Source organism: Macaca nemestrina, chromosome 3 (assembly GCF_043159975.1).
Source record: "Macaca nemestrina isolate mMacNem1 chromosome 3, mMacNem.hap1, whole genome shotgun sequence".
NCBI lineage: Eukaryota > Metazoa > Chordata > Mammalia > Primates > Cercopithecidae > Macaca > Macaca nemestrina.
Genome location: NC_092127.1, coordinates 51272056 through 51293278, shown reverse-complemented (window position 1 = coordinate 51293278; position 21223 = coordinate 51272056). Strand labels below are relative to the sequence as shown.

The 21223-nt window shown below is 37.1% G+C and overlaps 1 protein-coding gene across 13 annotated transcripts in view; it reads right to left on the bottom strand.

The window, feature by feature from the left end:
• The window catches only part of LOC105493253 (solute carrier family 7 member 11), a 788950-nt gene that overhangs the window by 7766 nt on the left and 759961 nt on the right, over nt 1-21223 (bottom strand). For all 13 annotated transcript variants that reach the window (XM_071093030.1, XM_071093026.1, XM_071093035.1 and 10 more), the window contains 5 exons: nt 10769-10892; nt 8516-8619; nt 7609-7705; nt 5955-6104; nt 4193-4370 (listed from right to left, as the gene is read on the bottom strand). In XM_071093030.1, the coding sequence (XP_070949131.1) occupies nt 4193-4370; nt 5955-6104; nt 7609-7705; nt 8516-8619; nt 10769-10892 (653 nt within the window). The remainder of the gene's footprint in view (nt 1-4192; nt 4371-5954; nt 6105-7608; nt 7706-8515; nt 8620-10768; nt 10893-21223) is intronic.

Sequence of the window (21223 nt, the reverse complement as noted above, 5' to 3'; positions counted from 1 at the left end):
AATTGCCTACATTTTTGATGTAGCACAAGTCTATTTTTTTTTTCTGGAAGTGTTCATAAGAATAATAGTATTTTTTTAAGGCTACAAATATTTTCACAAGCACGATCTCATTTTATCCTTACAATGAAGATAGTTTGGACCCCTAAGAAATGCAGGCAAGCTTAATTAATTTGCATATCACACCACAGTATTTGTGAACAGTCTGTTAAATGCATTATTCAGCTTTCAGTGACTTCACATAAATGAAGTTATCTTGACTGACTGTGTGCAGCATATGCTTTTAGGACTCTCGAGTTGCAAACTCGCTGTCCACAAAGATGCATTACAGTCATTCTGCTGGTGTTTCCCAATCTGCTTTTTTATAATTAAAGATTTCGTTTAAATAAGACTGTCCTCTATCTCTCTCCCTGAGCCAGAGGGACCCACTTCCAGTCACCCTACTCAACCCCGTGACAAGGTGTGGCTGATAAATAGAGACAGCCAAGTAAAACGGCTGCTGTGAGCCCTGGCCCAGGTTTGCTAGGTCTTGCTATCTTTGTGTATTTGCATATGTCATTGGGGTATCTGCCCCTTTTTCCTCGCGTGAGAAGCTTGTGTTTCTGTAAGTAAATAAATAATATAACTAACCCACCAGAAGAATAAACCACTCTGTCACAGATGGCAGAAAAAAGCTTTCTGTGTATCTCACCGTTCCCTTAAGAGCATGTTTTCTTTTCTCCCTAGAAATGCTATCAAACAAAAAGTGGTTCAATACTGGCATCCTGTGGCTGGAGAGATTTATCAAATCTCTGAAAATCTCAGCTCCTCGGATTCTGAACATTTCTCCGCTGTCAGTTCTCAGCAGCCTTTCACCATTTTCTGAGTGCTATTTGGTTACCTCTCATTTTTCACGGAAACAACCTAGGTAAAATGTATTTTGATAGACTATCATTTTCACAGAGCTAATCTATTCATGCATTATCAGGGTAAAAATAAATGATAATATAAAGGTTATGGAATTTTACCAAATGAAAGGACATGATATTAAATCATTGAAAAACTGCTCCAAGCACAGGCTCTTGGTCTCTAAGTTCACGCTGAGTTTCTCTCTAACAAAAAGATCATAGAGTAGTTGGGAGAAGGGTCAGGGCACTGCCTCAGGATTCTGTTGTTTGTGTGTCTGTGTGTGAGTGTTTTGTTTTGGCCAAAGGCTAAGAAAATACTTCCTATTGCAGCAATAAATATTATGAATTTTCTTTATTTTACTACAAGAATGCTGCCTCAGAGAAAAATCAAACAAAATTACGGAGGACTGTTGCTTTTTGCTACTCACTTTCAAGGCAGCTATAAAGATAAAGAGTTACAATGATCGCAGTTTAAAAGCAGAATTGCCATGCTCCCCGGTAAGACTTAATGGCATTTTTGAGAACCAAATAACCATTATGGGACTACTCCATTGCTGCTAGTTTCACAAATGGCTAACACTAAATTTGGAGGCCTTGGAAATGTTCAAAACATCATTAGAGACAGAAAAATAGGAAAAAACTTTAAAATTACATGAACACCAAAAGACATCAATGAGGGATCAAGCATGAAAACTGCTTGTTGGGATGAACTGACAAAGAAATAATACAAAGTACAAACGTGTTTGTTAGCAAGAGGAAAGGACTGTTAGATTTGGCTGACTCCAAACAGGAGGAACAAAATGCCTGCTAAAGTGGGATGGAACAATGGCTTTCCTCTTTAATCATACTCCCTCTCGTTCTAGTCTAACTCTAGGACCACCAGCTCTTTCTTCCTCAATTCTGTTAATTTTCTGTGCTGCTCAGGGGTTTTAACTGTCTCAGTTAGTATGGGAGACAGACATAGATCTCACAGCAATGAGTGCTAATCTGCCCTAAATGTTAGCAATGAATAAAGCAATCCTAATGGTAAATGGTATTTAGTAAGATCCCTTTTCCCTCCGAATAGGCTCTATCTTTAGTGTTTAGAACAAAGAGAACTTAAAAACATTCCACAGAAAACTAGTGTGATCTGAGAAGAAATAGAGATTAAATACTCAGTTAAGGCAATCAGTGTGCCTGTGTCAGCCATAAAGCACCTCATTTGTATAGTAACATTTCTTTGGGGAAACGAAATCCAGATATAAATAGTAGTATAAGATCTAAAGATGCAAAATTCCAATTGAATGCTAATAAAAGGTATTAACAAAACTGCTTTAAAGGACTGACTTCTCAATGAGTCTGCACAGCACACTAGAGATTCAATATGCATATCAAGGTTTTTGGTTGTTTGTTTTCTAGTAACACTGCCATTGTTTATTAATAATTTAACCAGAAATCTCCCTAACCTTTTAACTGGAATTTAAAAAATTAATTATGGTAAAGTAAGTAAATTAAAACAAAGAAAAGGTATGAAAGCTATGTTCTAAACTCACCAAATTCACCGGCGAGCATAGATCTGCCCTTCTGGCTATATTTGTGACCTATCTGTCCCCCTCCCTTCCACAAGGGATCCAGTCTAGAAAGAGCATGAACTTAGAAGTCCAGCAGATGTGGGTTCAATTCCTAGTTCTATGGTTTAAAATATGTACACTCAAAAATAAATTATCCATTTTTCTGAGCCCTGGTTTTCTCATCTGGACTTGGGAATAACAACACCTAACCTTGTTGAGGATTGCTTGAGATGATCATGTAGGGGAAAGGACTCAGGAGTGCCTCTGACAGAGAGACAAGCTTGCAACACAGGCTATTCATAAGCACCCTTCTTACCTAATGATCTACTATGATTTCTCCTCCTCCAATTTAACTGGTCACCAAGTCTTGCTAGTTTTTCCTTTTAGTATATTTCATTTTCTCTCAGACCCTGCAGATACTGCCTGTCTTCAGAATCCCCCTCAATTCTCAACAGGATTGCTGCAGTAACCACCAAAGTCGATATTCTGTCTTCAGCCCCAACCTATCTTAATCCATCCTCACAACCCCCAGGGTGACTCTCCTAAAATATAAAACTGCCTGAGTTTGACTTTCAGCTACTCTATATCTGTATGACTTGGAACAAGGGACCTGAATTCTCTCATGCTATAATTCAAAGCCTATTGAATGGGGATAATAATTTTTCCTACCTCAGTAGGATATTATAAGAATTAAATAAAGTCTTGTTCCCCTCCCTGTGTCCATGTGTTCTCACTGTTCAACTCCCACTTATGAGTGAGAACATGTGGTGTTTGGTTTTCTGTTCCTGTGTTAGTTTGCTGAGAATAATGGCTTCCAGCTTCATCTATGTCCCTGCAAAGGATATTAACTCATTCTTTTTTATGGCTGCATAGTATTCTACAGTATACATGTGCCACATTTTCCTTATCCAGTCTATCATTGATGGGCATTTGGGTTGGTTCCAAGTTTTTGCTATTGTAAATAGTGCTGCAATAAACATATGTGCACATGTGCCTTTATAGTAGAATAATTTATAATCCTTTAGGTATATACCCAGTAATGGGATTACTGGGTCAAATGATATTTCTGGTTCTAGATCCTTGAAGAATTGCCACACTGTTTTCCACAATGGTTGAACTAATTTACACTCCCACCATAGCACATGTATACCTATGTAACAAACCTGCACATTCTGCACATTTATTCCATAACTTAAAGTAAAATTAAAAAAAAAATTAAATGAAGTCATACACGTGCACGCACATGTGGAAGCTGCTATTGTTCTCTTCATTGTTCTTGTTATTATAATCCTTCATGAGGCACCCTTCCTTTTAAGGTACTGCACAGTCATAATGTTTAAGGCATTTGCAGGCCACTGCCTAACTCCCCAACAAATCTCATGTCACTCATCAAGTTACATGTTATGATATACAATCACCAAACTACATTCAACCCAGAAGGAAAATAATTAGGTTAGTAAGGGATTCAAAGAGAGATTAGGTCGTTTAGAGAACTACTGATAAAATTTCATCTAAAACAAAGCTGTTTCTCCTAAGAAGTGATTAAGGAAGCCCAAACTAATATCCTGAAAGGATTCAATGGCTGTACCCTAAATGTCCTTCCTGCCAAAAAGTAGTTCCAATTAAAACGCCATAATGTTCTCAAATCATCAATTATGCCACTTACATTTTTAAATGTTAAGTATATTATGTATGTACACCTTTATGGGTTTTCTACATGGTGTTGCACAATGTCCTGAAAGTATTTAAAATTCTTACCTGACATTATTCTAAACCACTTGGGTTTCTTGTCCCATATAATAAAGAGATAATATGCAGGCACTCCAGTCAGAGTGATGATAAAGCCAATCCCTGTACTAAATGGGTCTGAATAGAGGGAAAGGGCAACCATGAAGAGGCATGTGAAGGAAAACAAAGCTGGGATGAACAGTGGAACCTGGAACACAGAACACAAAAAAAGTCACTTCAAACATGTTCAAGCAACAGAAGTTGGGTTTGAGATGAGCATGTCAGTCATGACATATACTTTAGTGATATGCTGTAGTCATGCGACCAGGTGATAGGCACCAACGTGCCTTACCTTAGTAGCAAAGTCTCTTTCATGGTGCACAGATAATGTATTCAATGTACTCCCGGCCGGGTGCAGTGGCTCACGCCTGTAATCCCAGCACTTTGGGAGGCCGAGACGGGTGGATCACGAGGTCAGGAGATCGAGACCATCCTGGCTAACACGGTAAAACCCCGTCTCTACTAAAAATAATTAAAAAAAAAAAAAATTAGCCGGGCGTGGTGGCAGGGGCCTGTAGTCCCAGCTACTTGGGAGGCTGAGGCAGGAGAATGGCATGAACCTGGGAGGTGGAGCTTGCAGTGAGTGGAGATCACGCCACTGCACTCCAGCTTGGGTGACAGAGCCAGACTCCGTCTTAGAAAAAAAAAAAAAAACACACATTAAATGTACTCCCTTAAATGTCTTAAATGTAATTCAACTTAGTTTAAATTGTTTTTAATTCTTCGGATAGAACAAAATCTAAGGACAAAAAAAGGATATTTTATTAGAGATGTTCTGTTGGAATTATTTTACTAGTTAAATGCCATGATGATTATGGTTTTGATTTTAAAAGACTGGCTCTTTGATAATTATGTAGAACCCACTTTAATGTGGAGTCAAGAGCACCGGCTGCTTGTTACATGTTAAAGTCTTCCAGTGCATATTGATTTTCTGTTGAGATTCACAATAAGAACTGACAGGAATAAAACAAGCCAACTCCTATTCAACCGCTAATAAAGATGCCGCCAGCATTAGGCAATGAATATTATTAGAAACAAATCCTGACAACATGACTGACAACATTATCTATGCCATTTCTTAAAAACAAATAAATGATGAGGTCAAATCAATCTGTGAGTCAAGTCTGAAGAAGATGGCAAGCTTCTTCTCCAGTCCTCCAAAACGGAAATGCTTACTTATGGGAAATAGGTATTAAGTGGTAACTTCATAGATCTTCTCTTTCCCTGTATACTTTACATTTCTATTCCTTTTAGAGTGTATAATATAGAGAAAGAAGAGTGTAACAAATCACAACATTTAAGTACTTAAAATGCCTATTTTGTAAGGGCAAATTCCTTTTTGGAATTGGCATTAACGAAGTATCTCCCTTACTCTTTCTCACCACGGCTGTCCACAACTCCAGCATAAAGACAGACAGAAGTAGCCCATACTTTGAGTATATCAGGTCATTGAACACATTCATGAAAAATCGACATACCAAACATTCATTCATACTGTCATTTTTCAAAAATGTGACATACAAAGTTCAGCACGTCACATAAAAAATTGGATGAACTTTTTTTTTCCAACTTAAAATAAATCCAACAGGAAAGCACTGCCTGCAAGAGTTAAACATTTTTATTCCACAGATGCTGCCCCCAGCCCAACCTCCCCATCAGTAAGTTATGACAAAGGGAGGACTAGGTATTAGGAGAAAGATTTATGTAAACCCATCAAGATTGCTGAGGTTACCTTGAAAGGACGATGCATATCTGGGCATTTGTATCGAAGATAAATCAGCCCAGCAACTGCCAGCCCAATAAAAAGCCACCTGGCAAAACTGAGGAAATTCAAAAGACTGTCGAGGTCTCCAGAGAAGAGCATTATCATTGTCAAAGGGTGCTGAGGGGGGAAAGGGAAGCAAGCTTGGTGAATTCAGTGAAAGCACAGATGATTAACAACAAAAACCTCACTAGGCATTATGACCGTTTTCAAATAATTATTTATACCAATAAATTATCATCATAGTTAAAACCTGGATTTGACTAATCTTTTTTCTATAATCTGCTGTCATAATCCATTTACACACCAGTAACGGTATGAGAGTGATATGGCCATTATATTTTATTCAAGTGGAATTCTGTATGAATGTTGTGTTTTGTTTTTAGTTCCTTTTGCATTTGAGAGAAGATAATATGTTTTCAAAGAGTAAAAGAAAGGGTACTCAATGACTCAAAATTGAAAGACTCAAAGATTGAGATGATTAGTAAATAACCAATAATAAACAGTAAAAAAGACCCAACTGGAAGATTTACAGAAAGCTCTGCAAATGCTCTGATGAGCTCTTGGCTATCCACACACAGGAAATACAGACACTCATGGGTGATTCTGTCGGCTCTTGATTGCAAAACATTGAACTTTTTTCCTCCACATTTACTCTCCTGGTGTGCTTGTTGTGTGTGACCCTCAAGACCACGGAGAAGAATGAAGCACAGAGATCAGCTTAGCAAGTCTCTGCAGCTGCACATGCCAAGGACAGCACGACTGATAGCAGAGGCTTAAAATGAAAGCCCTCTTCACGGAATAATACATTCTGTTCCCACAAGTGACGTTAAAGTCCAGATTCTGCACAAAGGGTACGCATACTTTTAAAAGAAATTTCAAGGAAATGTTCTGAAACAAATTAAATGCATACAAAAAAAAATGTTCAGTGCATTCTATGGTGCTCCTGACAACAGATTCCAGTTGAGAGAAATATTACAAAATCACCAGTAAAAATGAATATAACATTGCCAATGGGTATTTGAGGACTTTTACACCTTATACAGTCTTTTGTAGCTCACATTTCACAACACTTTGCTCTGCATAAAGAATTTTACAACTCAAATTTACCTCATGGTGCTTTTATTTTATCCTGTAGGATAAAAGACATTATTTGCTCTCAAATGTCTCAAATGAATAATGGCACTGTCTAGGATTTTATCAATTCTTTCAATAATTTTGTGTGCATTTCATGATAAGGTGCCTAGATGGTACATCTGGGTACTTTTTGGGCTGTAGCTTTTTGCTCTACTTTCCTTAAGTAGTTGGGACTTAATACTCTACATTCTTTTCTGTGAGGTGCTATGTCGATGAGAGGAACCAAGTTAATCATTTTCCTTAGACTGTACACATTTTTGCAAAGACGAAAGAGAGGTGATGTGATTTTTGCCCCAAAGCATCAAATGGGCATCAGAAACATGGAGTAAAGGGAAGAGATGGAAGATATCCTGCCTCCCAAACTCCACCATGACATACATTAGCAATGAATGAGAAAGTAAAGTACTATCTAATGTCTGGTTGGAATTCCTTTTTGCTAATCTATTATTCAAGGTTATATCTAGATACACTTGTTAATATGCATTACCAAAACAATAACAGCTGGCAGAGGAGTGTGCTTGCGGACATGAATCATGGAGAGGATTTCTGGAAGGTGACCCTCTCGAGACGCAACATAGAATAACCTGATGGGAGAGAAATGTGGGTGGAGTTGACTGTATGATTGATCATTTCAAAGGGAAAATCCAGAAATCCCAGAGAAAACTTGCATCTTTTTCATACCAAATGGTCAGGCATTTCTCAGGTGATTGCCTAAGTTCACTTTTCAAATAAGGTGAAGAAACATCATAGGAAATCTAAATCTGAATTTTACAAAATCTGCCAACATTATATTATTCTTTGAAGAGAAAGAATAGCAATATCTGATTCGGCATAGCGCTCTCTACATATGAATAGCTGATGGGAGATCTAGTTCTAAATTCCTGGTATTTATATGTGTGTTGTCCATCCAATTCAACAAACACACGCACATGCACATCCACAGGTACACACACATGTATGTAGCATTCACATTAATCTGATCGGGTTTTAATCTTATATTAAAAGAAAAAGACTTTTGCATCAAACTAAACAAAGGAAATACAGATGTTAGGGGTGGTAATTTCTGATGTCTCTTACTTTACTTTTTTTCTTGGCATCTTCAGAGAAACAGAAAATTATATCACCAGAAATAAAATGCCATTGTTAGACTCTGTGGAAATACTATTTTAAAAAAAGCCACATGTCAGGCTTCCTAATAAGCTATTAATAGGCAAGCAGTGCCCTCTAATGGACAGAATAAAACATGCTGTTGATACTTGGACCATTTCAATCTTGCATGTCCCTTTAAAAACAACAGGTTTGGAGGCACTATTTCTTTTCTTTTTAAAGTTATCCTTATCACATCCAATCTCAAAAACAGAAATGTGTTTCTGGAAATACATGAACTCACTCACCTGGAGACAGCAAACACACCACCATTCATGGAGCCAAAGCAGGAGAGGGCAACAAAGATCGGAACTGCTAATGAGAAATTTCCCAGTAGCCGCTCAGAAAAGGTCTAGTGAAAGAAAGAACGAAGCAAATTAATGCCTTGCCAGAAAGTGGAATAAAATGAAACAATTTAGGCCAAACTTGCTCTATGACTTTCTACTAGCCTGGTGATACTTGTATGTTTTATAATTTCTCTCTTTGGTTAGGGTCAGACTAACTCCATAGACAATAATCAAAAGCAAGGACCACGGCATTGCTTGTTGCAAAACTGTAGTCAAAGGTCTAAACAGGCACCTTCTCTCTACTTTCAAAAAGCAATGATCCATTTATCGAATCTTTATCAACTATGATGTGTATTGTCTCTGACTCTGACAAGTGATAAAAGCTCAAATCAGAATTCTACTTCTGGAGATAGAAATCTTTCTGTATAATACCTTCTCTTTAGCCTGGAAAACCATATTTTATATTGAAATACACTGAGAAGTATTACAAATGTGTGTTTCATATGCCAATCCCATTGTTAGGAGGTAAATAAAATAACTGATGACTTAATAATTTATAGCATATACATGAGTAGCTCTGAAAATCTTTTTCCCAGAAAATCACACTAGCTAAACCTCTGTTTATAAGGTCACTCCGCCCCCCTCATGTATCTGTCAATTTCTTTTGTGGTTTCCTATAAAAAGGTTAGAACACAAATAAAAGTCCAACAAGCCACAGAAACTTAAAAGATAAACACAACTTCTAAAACATTATTTTATGCCATGATATGTGCAATATTGCAAATTTCCATGAAGGATATATTTTCCAAAAAAGAAAATGTGTTGGATTCATTAGTTGTCCTTGATGCAGCTGGTGCTATGTAATTAGTGGGGCACATTATGCCCAAAGAGTAAGTGCTGCCCTTTGTCTCGAAAGATGAGATGACTGACCTGACTTCAATAAGCTTTGTATATTTGATTGTCTGGTGGGACCTAGAGCAGTAGTCAGTCTTTTTCAATACAGTGAACTCAAACAGGTTCAAATGAAATGAGATAATTTATTCCTTGTAGATGTTGCTGATATGAGGTTATACCAACTATTTTAAAAGGAACTGACATCAGGTAACGGGAACTTAATTTTTCACCATTCATTGTTATGAAGTCAAGAGTGAATGGTCTCTTACTAGCTGTGTTATGCAAAATAAAAGTATGAGTCACCAAGTCTTTTTTTTTTTTTCTTTTTTTTGAGATGGAGTCTCTCTCTGTCACCCAGGCTGGAGTACAGTGGTGTGATCTCTGCTCACTGCAAGCTCCGCCTCCCAGGTTCACGCCATTCTCCTGTCTCAGCCTCCCAAGTAGCTGGGACTCAGGCTCCTGCCACCACACCTGGCTAATTTTTTTTTTTTTTTTTTTTTTTTTTTTTTGTATTTTTAGTGGAGACGGGATTTCACCACGTTAGCCAGGATGGTCTTGATCTCCTGACCTCGTGATCCACCCGTCTCAGCCTCCTAAAGTGCTGGGATTACAGGTGTGAGCCATCGCGCCTGGCCAGAATAACAGTCTTATAACATGATCGTTGGGGACAAAGATGGTCCTGGTGTCAAATAAATTTTGGAAAATGCTATAAAATTATGTGTATCCACTTCTTAGGGAGTTAAAATTCATGTTGGTATCTTTAATATTCTGAGAAGTATTATAACAACAATATCTGTTTAACTTTGAATAACCCAGTATTTCCTAAATTTATTAATATCCCAGGACTAGTATTCAAAAGGATATACTAGGAAAACCAAATTTACACGGTCCACATCAAAATTCTTAAGTGACACTTGGGGAAAGGATTTTGAGTTCGCATTTGAAAAGTTTATAAATAGAAAAATGTACAGAACAAATTGTAATTTGCATACAAAAAATGCATTTATTTAGATTCAATAACTGTCCACCTATCTTTAAAGACATGCTGGGAGAATAAGCCTTGACAGATTTTCAAGCATGTTATGTGTGAAATTGTTTTATAAGAAATTAGAAATAATGCGAAATCATATAGGAATTTAGATGTATCAGTTAAATGGAACACGCTAAGGTATGCTCTAAATTTTTTTAAATATTCATTATTATTCAGGTCAAGAAAAGATTACAGAATTTCAAAACACTTTCTGCTAGAGGGAACTACTATAAAATTGCATCAACTCATTAACCTAAATTCCAATTGGCATTTTCCCAACTTGGACTTACCACTGCTACTGCATTTGAAAGCAACAGCTCCTCAGCATTAATGGTCGTAAAGTAGGCCACATTTGTCAGCACATAGCCAATGGTGACAATGGCCATAGATATACATATTGCAAGGGGAATGGTTCTGAAATGCACAAAGGAATCACTTATTCATTATCTTTTGTTAGTCATTCTCTGATACCGAAGAAAACAACAAGCTAATTCAAATGAAGAATATAATGGTATCTACAATAATTATAGGCTCTGTTGGGTATGTATACACATTTCATCAGGGCAAAGAACCACATATTCCTTTGTAACTTAATAAGGTCCATGGGGGCAGATACTTCGTCTGTCTTGTCTATTGCTATACCCCAGAACATACGGATTTATGTCATTCATGTACTCCGTAAATGCTACAGCAGTGTTTCTCACACTTGAGATGCATCAGAATCACATGCAGGGCTTGTTAAAACACAGACTGCTGAGCTCCACCCCACAGTTTCTAATTCAGTAGGATTTGCATTTCCTCATATGTTCCTAGGTGATTCTGAGGCTGCTGATCAGACTACACTTTGAGAACCACTGTCCTATAAACATTTCTAATACTAATTCACTGCCTTGACACCTTTCTAACACTAGTCCTTAAAAATATTTTTCACGTTCAATATTTTTTCCATCAGTAGCTTTCCTTACCAACAAATAAACGCGCACTTTTGGAAGTATGATAGCGAGATATATCTACCTTTCTAAATGTGGCCATAATTTTGTATAAAACACAAGAAAGCACAGAAGTATTCACAATAATGACTTTGTACTGCCCTGCTGTGAGTTCAAAGGAAGCTCAAGATCGTGAGTATCTAATAATGCAACAGCACAGATAATCCCATGAAATTAGAGGTGACATGCTGTGAAGTACAGACGACCGGACAGTGCTGACACTATGTGGCATCAAGAAGTACCCGACACAAATGAATATTATATGTCTTCATTTAATGCACTGGGAAAGCCAGGAAGTTACTGACCCTAATAATTTGATTCCATGTTACCAATACACATTACTTGCTTAACATAATCGCCTCTTCAGACTCTCTCCAGTTCAGGCAGCTTAAACCTTCAACTGCCTGCACGAAGGCTGATCATTTTTCAGCCATAGTGCTTATCAGCCCTCATGGAGCCTTCACCCTGCTGGGTGCCACTAATGAAGACCTCAATATAATTTCTTCAAAGATGAAAATGTAGTTCAGAATCGGGGGGGAGAGGCACAGCCTGTCTCACTACCCAAGCTGGGTGTGTTTACCACACTAAGTCCCAGCACATTATACTGAACAGCGATATCCCCTGTTGAAAACATGCGAGCCTAGCCAGTCAGCAACTGTCATTCATTATGCTGCTTGGAGCCTGACACTTCCCCCGATTCCCAAAGCCTTCAGCGTTGATGGGGAAACACATTGACCTCTAAATGCTGACATCCTAATATGAAAGTAGCAGATGGTCCCCTTCCCCAGTGTGAAGAGGGTCCTGTGGAATTTTCTGTTAACACTATAACATGCACTGCTAGTTGTGATTGATAAATGCTAAATTTAAGTAAAGAATATCACTGAGCCAATCAAATATAAAAGGATGAATGGCATAAAGCAAATTAAAGATGAATCCTGTTTCTTCGTAAGAAGGGCTATTGTAAATGCAAAAGGGTAAGAAGGAGAACATGAAGGTGTATACACAGCTTTTCAATCACTCAGTGTATTATTTTGACCTTGAATCCTTTCAGCTTTTATAACATCCCCATATGGGGAGTAAATTCTTTCTGTGGAGGAGAGGGGAAGAGAGGAAAAGAAGAAGAGAAAAAGACTCCCTGTTCCTTGCAAGCATATGATTAAGGTATATAAAGGTTCCATTAATAAAAAATGAAGTGACATTATTAATTGCAGTGAAGTAACCTGTCCAAAACAGAGAGTACTGTCACATCACATGACGCTGCAAAATAGCAGAAAGAAATAAGTCTGAAATTTGGGATTGTGACTCTCCCAGCATAGAATTTATCTTCCCAGTCCAGCTCCTCCAAGTCAGCCGCCTGCCTGTTTCCTGCCTAGACATTACAGTCTCTCTGAGGGCCGTTTCCTAAATTGATCTAAGCAGAAGGGATCCCAGAAAATCTAACCTTCTAGGTTGGTTTCCCTTCATTCTGTTTGTTAATAACAAAAACAACAGGAGCAGCTGCTACCATTGGGCTGCTATGTGCCCAACATTTCATTAGGCACTTTACATGTGTGTCTCCTTTTGTCCTTAGAAAATTCTGTGAGTTAGGAACATCAGCACATTTTATATATGAGAAAATTAAGTCTTCAAGAGCTTAAATAACTATTTAAGGATACAAAATTGGTAAGGGGAAGCCCTGGAATTCAGGTGCATACACATTCTACATTGAAATTCGGGCATTTGGACCACCAAAGTGTGTTCACTTTCAAGCATGTGGGTCCCTCAACTCTATTACTTTTAAGGAAAATCATAGTTGTTTAAAATAAAGTTTATTGGAACTTTTATCAAGCTAGTATTTCTCATGTATTCCTTGACACTACAGTGTTATCTATTATAAAGAAGGGGACAAACTTATTTCATGACTTTTATCACTCTTCTGTGTAACATGAACTGTAATGTCAAGTGAACGTTTTCAAATAGTTTCACTGCTTAGGAAAGACAATTTTAAAATTATATATTATTTAAAAGAAAACAGAAGCTTACAATAAATTTCCCTAAAAAACTTTTTTTATAGAAAAAGAGGGAAGGTAAGCATGCCTCAGATAAGCAGAAACAGACTAACAATTTTCCTATCAGCCAAATATACTATCCAGATATTAGTGAGAAAAATAACAGCTTAAAATATAAACAAGAGAGTTGAATCTTGCTGCAATGCACAGCATATCCAGTAAATTCTCTATAATTATTCTTTTAAAAAAAAAAAAGTCTTTTTTTTTTTTTTTTTTTTTTAAGACAGAGTCTCACTCTGTCGCCCAGACATGAGTGCAGGGGCACAATCTCAGCTCACTGCAACCGCTGCCTCCCGAGTTCAAGCAACTCTCCTGCCTCAGCCTCCCAGTAGCTGGGATTACAGGCACCCATCACTATACCCAGCTAATTTTTTTATCTTTATTAGAGACAGGGTTTCACCATGTTGGCCAGGCTGGTCTCAAACTCCTGACATCAAATGATCCTCCTGCCTTGGCCTCCCAAAGTGCTGGGATTACAGGCATGAGCCACCACTCCCAGCTGATAATTAGATGCAATTAAGCAATGGCAAGTTGGATGGGGTATGGTAAAATAGCCACTAGCTTCCATTCTTATGTTCCATTTCACTTTGACAGAGGGAAGTGGGTGGCGAGGCTCTCTTGGCTGTCTTGGCATAAGCAGCCATTATTGACAATGAAGAGCAGTTGACTGCTTCAGAAGGGCTTGGCCCTACACAGTTAACTCTAGGTTTCAAGTATCAAAGTATAAGAGCCACTGGGTGAGCAGATAAAAGCTATTAGGCCATGCCAGAGCAATTTCCTGGAGGCTTTAGATGCAGAAAGCAGATAGCATTGCTAGTAACCCAAGATCAAGGCAAACGGCACTTGATAATGGAGGGAATTAGAGGAAGGAACCAGTAGGCCATGGATATTTCAAATCCTCTGTGTTCTTATGAGGCATCCACCAATCCTAATTGCAACAAAAGTATTATTTTTAAGCTGAGTAAAAATGACTCACTCTTAATAAAATTAAGTTCTATTCTTTCTCAAATGTTAGTACATGTTTGTTATGACTAACAAAATACCATTTACAAGACTTACTTAATCCTAAGAGCTTTTTGTCATAAATGCTCTTTTCAATTAACAGGCATTAAGTATGTGAGAGTCTGCTATTTTTATTAGTTGCAAATGGTCTTCAATCAAAAAGGTCTTGGATAGCCTTCTTTCCTACAGGCTTATTTTAAATTGGCACTTAAAACCAGTCTATGTCACACATATTTGCTTTATTTGAAATTGTTAAATGGAAGTCTCCAAAACATGTGCTTAGAAGCATTTTTATTCTGAGTGATAGGCTTCCCCAGAAATGAAAATGGCCCTATACTGACGGCAGGCAACTTATGTTTGTATAATCTACAAAGCACTGCCAAATACATCTTATTTTACCTTTAAATATATGCATGTCATTTTAAATCATTTGTGGAATGAGAAGCAGCATGAGCAAACAAAATTTACAACAACCAATGGAAATAGGAAGTAATATCAGCAATTTTTAAACAAGAAAACCAATGCTCAGAGAGGTTGAGAGACATAACCAAGGTCACAAAAGTAGTAAGTGGGAGGTCTGGAACCAGGACCCACATCTTCTGGCCCTGAGTTCCACACACGGTATATCTCGTCACAATGTCATGGCTGCTTTGTGCCTGCTTTAACTCTAGGTACAATGCCCCCAGGACCTTTACATGCTGACAAACATGTACTATTTTTATATAAATGAGGCAAATATTAGAAGACCAATTGTCATGGTGTGACACATTTTAAGCCAAGTATATTTTTCTTCACACCTAATAGTACTAATAGCAGAAAAAACATTCATACCACAAATAAACTTGTAAATAATGCACAATAAGGTGCGTTTTTTAAAGTATGCTTTGCAACTCTATCATGAAGCACCAGAAATGACTATTGTTTCCAGTGCATCATTTTCACAAAAAGTAACCCTTGCTATGAAAATGAAATGAGTAAACCTAGTCTGATTCTCCCGAGAAGTCAAGGAGACCTGAAGGTTAGAAGGATTTCTGACATACGACCCACATGAGTGGTCTGAATTACATGAGTGATTCTCTAATCACCTGGATTTAGGATATTTCAAGATTATTTTATAACATGAATACAGTCTTCTGAGATTTGTGCAAGTCCAAATAGATCATATACACTCTCCTCTGTTGGACACATAGAATGGCGACTACAGAACTCATGGATCCTGGGGCACCTAAACTTGTCTTTATGCTGTGGGGCTGGGCATGATGATAGGCAGTTCTGTCAAAACCTACAGTTGTGTGTTCTGGAGAGAAATGGTTGACGCTTCACATTTCTATTTAAAAATTCTAAACATTTTAACAAATATACTTGGCATTCAGAAAAAAAGAAAGAAGGGAAAGAGAAAAAATTAAGAAGAACAAAAAATGGCAAATACCTTAATATGTAAGATGCAAAACACAAAGGGAAACTGGGGACTATTTCTTTACATACAATTGAAATGAAACTGTAATTTATCTCAACATAAAGTACTTATAATCATATTAAGTACCTTTTGATCCAAAGCATTTATTTTTGAATCATACTTGTTTCACATTTTCTTAACAGTGACCCTGTAAAGGTAAAGACCTTGAAAGCTTTTCTGTAGGTCTGACCCAGAAATGACGCAAACATCTCTCACTTCTCTTTTTCGACCCACCAATTTACTTTTTTGCAGAAGTACTCTATTTATCTTATTACCACAGCTGTTAATTTTATTCTACCCTTCAAACTTCAGCCATGTGTTACAGACAAAAAAAGTAAATAAGTACATTTCAAAGAAAAGCTATCTGTATTTTTCATTCACATAAGTTTTCTTCCATACATTTTGACATACTTTCCCTGACTCTTGCTCACACTAAACTCTCCAGAGACCCCTTGACATGGAACTGTCCTATCTGCCTCTCTGATTTCTGACATTTCTAGCAGGGATTGAATTATAAGAAAGCATTCAAGAAAACAAATAGTTTTCCAGACATGAAAAAACTTAGACTACAGATGACTGAGAACATCTGTAGAAGAACACACATTTCTTTGTGTGTTTTCAGTGATTCTGCCTCATTGTCATTTAGTGCTGTGGTGGTAACTCTAGTTTTCTACTGAGTGGGAATTGGGCTATTAAAAACATTATAAATGAAATGTATTTGAAGATATATAGCACATAGTTGCAGGTAAGGCATAGGTGGTCACTGAAAAAATATATAGCAAGAGGAAGAAAACATTCAATAAGCCTATTTATGAACATTTTTTAAAGGTCTATGGTTCATGTTCATGCTTAATGATGATTCTGGGCCAAGGCTGAACAAAGTGATGGGCCAAGCATATTGTTACATAAATGTACACAGTGATCTCACTGATTTCCAGCATCAAACACCTGCCCTCTGCTTCTTACTGAACCATGGCAAGCCTATGGGTGTTTTCACTGAGACATTTTAAATTTCAATACCACTGATGTCTAATCTAAATCTCACCATTCTCCATTGTCCACAGATGAAGAACTCCATAAAAGAAGAGAAGACAGAGAGACCTGTAGGGAGATGTAAGAAATGAACAGACAAAGATTAAAAGACGGCAGGGCTAAAGGAAGCTCGTGGAAAAATGTGCAGAGATGCATAAAGGAAGGAGAAAAGTGCAGCAAAGCCACATAGAAAAATGGCCAGAAGGGTCATTCTTAGCCACCACCACATAGAAAAATGAACTAAAATGAAAACTTACAACTCAGAACTACGGAATAATAAGCAATCAGAAACATACATATAAGCAGTTTTATCTATTCATTATTTTTATTCTAGTATTAGAATAAATTCATGACTAAATAAAATTATTCAGCAAAATGTAGCTTGAGAGTAAATTTTCATTTGCTTGCATTTCATACACACAAAAAATTTGCATTGTCTGCATCTCATTTTTTCTCATTTTCTAAAGATTTAGAGTGTGTCTTACAGATATATTACAGTTATCCACATTTATCATGGATAAACACAAACATATTTGTAGGGAAGTTCTAGTGTACAAAAACAAAATTGGTTTTAAATAAAATACTAGCAATTAAATAACTAAGAAGACAACACATTTTAATAGTAAAAAATTAAATTTTACACTGATGTTCAATTCTTCTATCTGTTAGGTTGTTATTAATTTTTTAAAATTTATTATTTTCTTCAGGATTTGGTCTACAGAACACTAAGATAATGCAACATTTCGGTGAACCATTTTTATAATAGTGTTTCTGAGATTCAGATTTACAGCTCAGACAACTACTCACCAAAAGTTTGTGTTCCCTTTCGAAAGTGTAAGTTATTTATGAGAAGCAGCTAACAAAGCAGACAACACATTTCCCAGCCTCTCTTGTGTCTAGGAGGGGAAAGTGACTCATTCTTGCAAACAGAAAGTGAGTAGATGTGTTCATTGAAGACCAAGGTGGTTAAGTGGGTCACCTTGTGACATCCTTTTCCTGAGTTGAAAAGGACCTATAGCATGACAAAGCCACATGATGGAAGGAATATGGGTCACAGAATAAATATGTGAAAGACAGCCTGCCGGTAGCCAGGGACACCAACAATGGACTGTTACATAATTTTTAAAAATTAACTTTTGATTGTGTAAAGACATTGAAATTTTGTGGGTTGTCTGTTGTAGCAATTAGCATTATTCTAACTAATAAGAGAATGAAGGACCTCATTATATCAAGACTTTTCTGTAGCTTTTAGTTAGTCCATACAAGACTCAAAATGGTTCCTCATTAAATTTTATTTTACAATATATTACTTGTTTTATAAGAGACAAATATATGACATAAAATTATTAAAATGATGTTCTAAATTATAATATCAAATAAAAACTGATTTCATCTTTAAAAGCTAGGAGAGAGAAGCATTATTATTACTCACACTTCCCCAAAACAGAACAGAGATAGACCCCATTGTTCACTATTGTGAAATTTTAAAATATCTTGCACTTTTGAAAATTGCTACCCATCCAACAAAGAACAAAGTACCATTGCCTGTTGTTTTGCTCAAGGACACCTGATAAGACAAGCAACATTAAGTTAATATACTTGTATGCTAAAAACAAGGCAACATAAAATAAATATACACACTTTGGCATGGTAAGTGGAAATGAGAGTCAAAATTCCCTTAGACAGTAAACACAGGTCTTAGAAGGAACTGAGAAAACTTATACAATACACACACAAACCAGGTCCCATCACATTTCTGCTGCACAATAAGAAATGAAACAAGTAAACATGGAGACATTCAATCGTGCCAAATGACACTGCTTCTACCACCCAAAATTGCCTCCAACATTTCTGACCAATAAAGGCAAGTGCAACAAATGTTGATCATTTCACTGTGACATCTTGTGGTCAACTAAACAACTGGCTTTCAAGTAGGGTGCTCTGGGAATTAGAATATAAGATGAGCAGTGAGATTATAGAGTACCCTGTTCTCACTCATTTCAACCAGGTAAGTCCTCTTTTACTAGCTTCATGTATTGACATCCTGTCAAAGAAAGATGTGCTCCAGTAGTTGAAGTAGGTTTAAAATCACCGTTCTAGATACTCCAAGTCATGTTTTTACATTGCTTTGTGGACCCAATGCTGGCTTCCTAAAGTATAGTTTAAAATATATATGAATTGGGCCAAGCATGGTGGCTCGCACCTGCAATCCCAGCACTTTGGGAAGCTGAGGCAGGTGATCGAGGCCCGCCTGGCCAACATGGTGAAACCCCATCTTTACTAAAAATAGAAAAATTAGCCTGGTGTGATGGTGGGCACCTGTAATTCCAGCTACTCAGGAGGCTGAGACAGGAGAATCACTTGAACCCAGGAGGTAGAGGTTGCAGTGAGCCAATACTGTACCACTGCACTCCAGCCTGGGCAACAAGAGCAAAGACTCCATGTCAAATAAATAAATAAATAAAATATATAAAAATTTGTTTTTATAAAATGCCTATATATAAATGATTACATAGGTATGTATGTACACATTTGACCCTAAAGTTGAAAATAATTTTTCACTGCAACAAATCTCTATTTGTACTCTTAGGATAATTAAGGGAAAAATAACTTTAGCAAATGAAGCTAATGTTAGTAGGAAAAGTATAAAGTTGATAGCAAAGCCAATAGCAATGGCCTGGCTTTAGTAAAAGTAGTAAATACACATGCTAAGGCCACAGAGGACATGACATAGCAGCTGAATGGAGCAGAGGGAAAGGTGGGAAAGAGAAAAAAACAGAGTTGATAGGCTAAGCACCCTGCCAGTTCAGAGAGATAATACGTCACTGTCGAGAAAGTGATGATGAAGACTCCTGGTTGGAACAGTTGACAGCTTCCTGAAAAGGTCACAAAGGCTCTCAGAATGGCAGAACCTCCAGTAAGCCCGGCCTCTCCTCGCCTCAGGCTGTCAATTTATATTCATATTCCCCACAGAAATGGAAATGTTGTGATCTTTTATCTTTCAGCTCAAAAGTTAAAACTTGTGAAAAATAAGTTTTTGTGCATTCATTTTATATTTACTAATGCCTTTTCTTAGACTACATAGATTCATGTCCCTCTCTCGAGGAACATTTTTCTCAAGTCAAGTGACACTATCTTATGGCTCAGGGACTCTCTGCCCAAGGGAAACAAAAGTGGTTCATACAGTTGTCCATCTCTTAATTTCCCTTTTCTTCCATCGTTTCCCTCAGCTTTATACTCTAAATTCCTACAACCAAGAAAAATATCTATATATACCGTCCCAAATGTAAATTGTCTTTTGGTGACATCTTTTCTCTGAAGTTCTCTCTCTGGTATTTGTACTCACTTGATTTCACAGAATTATCGAAAAGTCTGGGTCAAGTTGTGTCCCCATCTCTAGCAGAAACACAGATCACTAACTCTCTCTGGACTTACATTTCCCCATGAGTTGACAAGGGTGTTGAATTGGTGAAATCTAAAGTTCGTTTGCTTGAAAGTTCATTATTTAATAATTTTAGCACATAAAGCCAATCCCTAAAGATCGTTTAACAGAATTCTTTGAAAACTCAGTTAAGCCCACTTGCTCATGTAACAGGCATCCTAAGGAAGTTTCTGCATTTGCTTTGCTCTGTCTATTCACAGGAGAGAATAGGATGCCAACTTTACAATCTCTTCTCCTGTCTTCTGAAGATGTGATTCTGTCCTCAAGCAGCAGTACAGCACATCAAAGTACCTTCCATCATTATAACTTCAAAGTGTCAGCCTGGCTGAAAAATAATGATCATTACAGAAGATCATTTAAAGGATAAGTGATCTGTTCACTCTTCTGCATTCTAAAAAGGCTGTCTGTGGGATCAGGTCAGACCTCCGGAAGGTCACATACATTGACCGTATTATCTTATGTAATGTTTTCATAAGTCACTATATCTTATAACTTTAGTTTTTATCAAAACCTTATTGCAAGAAATGTTTTTAAAATCATCTGAATTTCAGGAGGAGATTTCTCATTGCATTTACTAACATTCTTTATATCGAGTTCATTCATTTAATCAATATTTGTTAAATATCTTCTATATGCTAGACGTTTTAATAAGCAAAGGGATAAAGACATCAGCTACACACAAAAATTCATCCTCTCATGGAATCTAAAATTCAAACAGGACAAGACATGGAAGACCCTCTCTCTGGCATGCTGCTCCCCCTCGATCTTCACATGAT